The 5,210-nt window shown below is 30.3% G+C and overlaps 1 protein-coding gene across 1 annotated transcript; it reads right to left on the bottom strand.

The window, feature by feature from the left end:
• Nucleotides 1-801: 801 nt before the first annotated feature.
• LOC105435656 (hypothetical protein) lies at nucleotides 802-1,182 on the bottom strand. Its single transcript, XM_011657883.2, has one exon. It carries the CDS (start codon nucleotides 1,180-1,182, stop codon nucleotides 802-804), a length of 381 nt encoding a protein of 126 aa, XP_011656185.1.
• Between the last annotated feature and the right edge of the window lie 4,028 nt (nucleotides 1,183-5,210).

The raw sequence follows: 5,210 nt of genomic DNA, 5'->3' as shown, positions 1-5,210 counted from the left end.
TGGAAGTCCAAAGTCCGAGAAACAACTCGCTCATCTGCTGAAGGAGAATATCGTGCTTTAGCCATGGTTTTGTGCAAAATTGTGGCTTCAAAAACTACTTCAAAAATTTTAGATTCATATGATGTCTCCAACTTGATTGATTGTAATTTTGTCTGGGACAGAGAGATAGATTGTTGGTAAAGATCATTTCCCTAGTCAACTAACTCTTCCAAGCTAACATTTCTATTCCAGCTGTATATCTGTTTCCTCATCTTGAGGGAAAATATTGAGGAGTTATAGATTTTTTAGGGAGAGGGAGAATATTGGAAGTGGTAATTGAGAGGTTAAGTTTAGTTAGTGGATTAGAAAGTGGTTATTAGATTTGTTAATTATATTATATAACAAATTATTTATCTTTCTAGTGTATAAATATAATTGGGTTATTTTTACTCTTCTTCTAAATTGGCAAGAAAGGTTAATTAGTAGCCCTCAAATTGTTGTACCCTAATGAAATTGGTGATCAGTGCTTACATCCCATAACCTCAAATTAATCACTTATTTAAGAATGCCACGTCATGGTGGGCAGCTGGACCCCAATTTAAAAGTTAATTTAATACATTTATAATTACATCAACATCTTCTTCTTCTTTCTTCAATAAAATTAAACCTCCCAAACCCACGATTGAAGATCAGAATTTAAAAAGAAAAAACAGAAAAAGAAGAGTTTACAACTCTTTATCCCTGAAATTTGCGTTTACTTTATACAACATTCAACGTACATAATTGCAAAGTAGTAAATAAGAGGGATGAGCGGCCGCCGGATCAAGAATCTTCGCGACTTTTGAAGTCGGAAGCCAGACGAGATGCGATGGCCGAGTGGTACATAACGTCGTGAAACGACTCCGTTTCCGTCGTCATCATTCGCAGCTGCCGAGCCTTCGCTTCCGTGAAGCATCCAGGGGAAAATCGACCCCTGAGGGATTTCGTCTCCAGATCTGGCTTGGAAGAACCGCCGGCAAGGTTCTGAGGTTCAGCCTTGTTGCCGGAGTCAATATAGTCGGGTTCGGAGGACCAGCCGAAGACGGGGGCCCACCAGTTGGAAGAGGATGAGGTTTTGCGACGGCTATGGTCTGAGCGGCGGTCGGCGGAGGAGGCACAGGCACGGATTCCGGCAGGGGGGAAAGTGAGGAGATTAGTGGCCATTTTAGAGAGAGAGAGAGGATGGGAAGGTGGTTTGTAGAAAAAGAGAGGAAATAGGGTGTTGCTTTTTTAGAGTACCTTTTGGGTGGGGATTTAAAAATGGAAGAAACTGTGAACGGATAAGAGCGGACACGTGGCGGTTTGGCCTTTAAAGACGCGTGGGGTAGAGGTGTGCTTTATCGTCCACTTTTTACCGGCTATTTAGGTTACATGCTTTCGTGGCCACCCCCAACAAGTTTAATCATATCACCAATGTATGTAGATCACACGCATACGCACCTACATATAATTACTTATCCAATTTCAATATGTTATATATTATATAATTTCGTCCTTTTTTTTTATTCTCTAATCTGACTCTCAATTTTAATTTAAAAACTTTTTAAGCACTATTTTTAAATTTCTAAGATTTACACATTCACCTAAATCACACAAAACCAAAATTACTAACGTCTCATTTCCTATTTTTTTAAAAAAATTAAATACACACACACTAATTTTACCTCTTACCTTCTTCTTACTTTCATCGAGTCAGTTTTTATAACTTTTTAAAAAGTTGTTTTATTTTTTAAATTTGGTTAATAGTTTAATTATAGCAATTAATAAAGATACAAATTATGGTTTTAAAGGGAAATAAAATAGACTTAATTTTAAAAAGCTATAAACAACATTATTACCCAACCAAGTCTAATCTAATTTTAAATTTTGATGATGAATTAGGAGATGTTGAATACATTTGAGTTTAATATTTGTTTAATTATTCATTTAGAATAATTTTAATTTAGTTAATATTTTATAACCAAGTTTAAGCTATAAAATTGGTTAAACCCAAAGACAAAGACAAAATTGTTTAATATTTGTTTAATATTTTATGATATTTTCAAACCCAAAGACACTTCATCGTCATCCCAATTCCACCACCATATTTATCATCATCAATCATACAAAATATTACAATTTCGTTTTTGTAGTTTTGAGTTTTATTTTTCGGTTTGAAAGGGAAAAAAAAATTGTTGAGTCCATATGCTTTTATTTCAATTATATTAGATACATACGTTTCAAAATGTTATACTTTTACTTCTACTTTTCATCTTTTTAATTTTTCATTTAATGCTCGATTTTTGTATGTTTCCATTTGATGCGATTTATGTGCTTAAAAAAGTTTAAAATTTACAATTTTATCATTGATTTTTCACTAAATCGTATACGTACTTTCTATTTTTTAATGTTAATATCCATAATTAATTTTAAGCTTTTATTTATTAGAAAACCTTTTTCCTTTAAATTTTTGCCACTAAAAGGGCGTTTGGAAAATTGTAATGTAACGATGATTGCTCAAAATCATAAGAACATTGGAATATGTATCAAATTAGGGAAGGGACAAAAATGAAATAGTAAGAAGTGACAATAATAGAGCTTAATTGAAAACTGTCAAGTCAAAATGGATTTAGTATTATAAATTGGGTTCAAAATACTCCATCCATACGTGAATTTTTGATTGTATTACAATGCATCATGATTAGAGTGTTCAAACACTCCCTATATGAAATATCTTCTACCAATTTTAACTTTTACAAATGAGACTACTTTAATAACATGCCATAAGCCTACTAACAACTTTATAATTTCCAAGTTTGTTATTTACTATTTCCCCGTAGTTTTAAAATCAAACCAAGTTTTGAAACCTAAAAAGATTAAGTCCAATAGAATAACTTTTTTATGTTTTCATTTTTTATTTTATAAAATTAAGCTTATAAACACTAATTTCATTTTTGTTCCTTTTTACTTTGGATCTAATTTATACCCGTGTTCTTAAAAATCAGGTTAAGTTTTAAGGATTAAACAAATAAATCTTAAAAACTATTTTTTTTGGAGTTTCGTGCTAGAACCATGTGTTGTAGAACTCTCTGTGAAGTTTTCCGATGTAGGGAAGACTTGGCTAAAGAGTTGAGTTTGAACAAATTACTTCAGTAAAAATGTACAAAACTTGCTACATGGTTGAAGGAATTTAGGTGTGTCTACAATGTGTTTTTGAAGGATCTCATACTTCGTAGGAAGGTAAACTATTTGATTTGATACATATACTTAATTATGCCAAAATTTAAATTCATTATTCAACGAATTGGCAAATGCGTCCCTTGCATGTGAAACCCAATTTTGGTAATCCCTTGTTTGTCTTTGAAACACAGGGTAACTATTTCAAATATTTTGGATAACTATATTTTATAGCTATCTTACTAGTAAATATGGCTATCTTACCTAAGTACAATGTAATTCTATTGTAAATATTCTTTTTATTACCTTTTGAGGATCTTGTTTATTTTTCTTAAAAGAAAAAAAAATTATTTACTTATTTTTTAGTTGAGTGTTAGTTGCATTTTCAAATTATAAAACCATACAAAAAAAACTTAAATAAATAGGAGAAATTGAATGAATTTTATTATATTTTGTAAATAATTTTTATACGTCGCTATTTTCTAAAATGTTAAAAAGAAAAAAAATGCTTCAAAACATTATTAAATAACTATAGTAATTAAAAAATACTAAATAACTTTAGTGTGACGTAAGATTAAAGTTATAAATACTACCTCATAACGATAAAAAATGTATTATAAGATAAAGATATCACATTACTTTAGCTATATAAATTGTACCATAGTTTTAATAAAAATAAATGCTCTAAAATGTTTTTATAAAAAAGTATATATGCTATATGTTAGTAGTGTATCACATGATCCATTATAATTATACAAAAACGTTATAGAAACTTTCAACTTTTAATAACATTAGAATATCCAGAATTTAAGAAAAAAAAGTATAAAAGATATGTTGATGTTATTTTGATTAGGCACTGCGTATGGATTGTTTCTTGTAGTGTGAGGAAGTTGTATATGAGAGATAGTAGAAAATATGTAAGAGATAAGCAGGATGTGATTATAAACAGAATGTAAATTTTAATGTTTTGTTAGTAAAATTGATAGAGAATTTGAGATGGATTATATATGAAACACATATTGAAGATACATGAGAAATGTGTAGGAAAATGATAGGTGGCGTGGAAGAACAATAAGTATAAGGGACAAAAGGTATGTATTTTAGTAATATTTATAATAAATTTAATTATTTTCCTATTTTGAAATCATATTTTACAAATATCATAACAAAACAATACTTCTTTAATTTCATTACTTAAGAGAAAGTATCGTGTGCATGCTCTTCCATCCTAATGCGCATCACCATGGATTTCGACACGTGTCATAGAAGAGTGGTTTTCGCTAGAAATTTCGTGGTGGCGCATGCAAGAAGCACGTGAAAATTCTTTTTCTTAGAGCGTTTAATTTATTCCCATTGCATTGGTACCTTCGTTATTTGTAAAGGGGCAGATAGATAGGGACACGTCCTCATTCTCACTCCTCCAATAATGGACCAGTATGTTTACCTGCCCTTCCTCTTCCTATTTTGTTGTTTTGTTGGACAAACCATTCCCCCTCCCATTTTCCATACGCACAGACAAATACAATACACACAACTTCCCCAATTTTGACTCTCATTCTCAAATCTTCTACTCTTTCTTTTTCTATAATCTAAATCTTCATTTTCTAACACTTTAATTTGTATTCTACCCATAATTGTATCATATGATAAGAATCATACTTGGAATATCCTCCCATCTTCCCTTTTAATAATATCTAACTCATCTTTCAATCTTTTAATATTTGGTACCTACATTTCTCATACTTCTATCCTTATAAACTATTCCTAGTTTATAAGATTGTGTTTCAAATACATTTTTCCTTCTTTAATTTATAAAGTTACACACTTCAACAATCATTCACAATACACCTTTTTTATTATAAGATTTTAAATAAAAATGAACAATCAGTTTTTTCTTCTTTTTCTTTTTCCTTTTCTTTTTATGAAAAATATTTTCTTTCATACATCAATCCAAATAGGCTTTTAAAACATCATCACATCAAAATTATGATATTCATAATTTAATTGGGTTTGGTTAGTCACCTCTTCTCATATCC

Source organism: Cucumis sativus, chromosome 1 (genome assembly GCF_000004075.3).
Source record: "Cucumis sativus cultivar 9930 chromosome 1, Cucumber_9930_V3, whole genome shotgun sequence".
In the NCBI taxonomy this organism is placed as follows: Eukaryota; Viridiplantae; Streptophyta; class Magnoliopsida; order Cucurbitales; family Cucurbitaceae; genus Cucumis; species Cucumis sativus.
The sequence above is the reverse complement of the archived record's forward strand: the minus strand, read 5'-3'. Positions and strand labels throughout refer to the sequence as shown.

Excerpts from the sequence above, each read along its gene's own strand:
- LOC105435656 (XM_011657883.2), bottom strand. The coding sequence starts at position 1,182 with ATGGCCACTAATCTCCTCACTTTCCCCCCTGCCGGAATCCGTGCCTGT.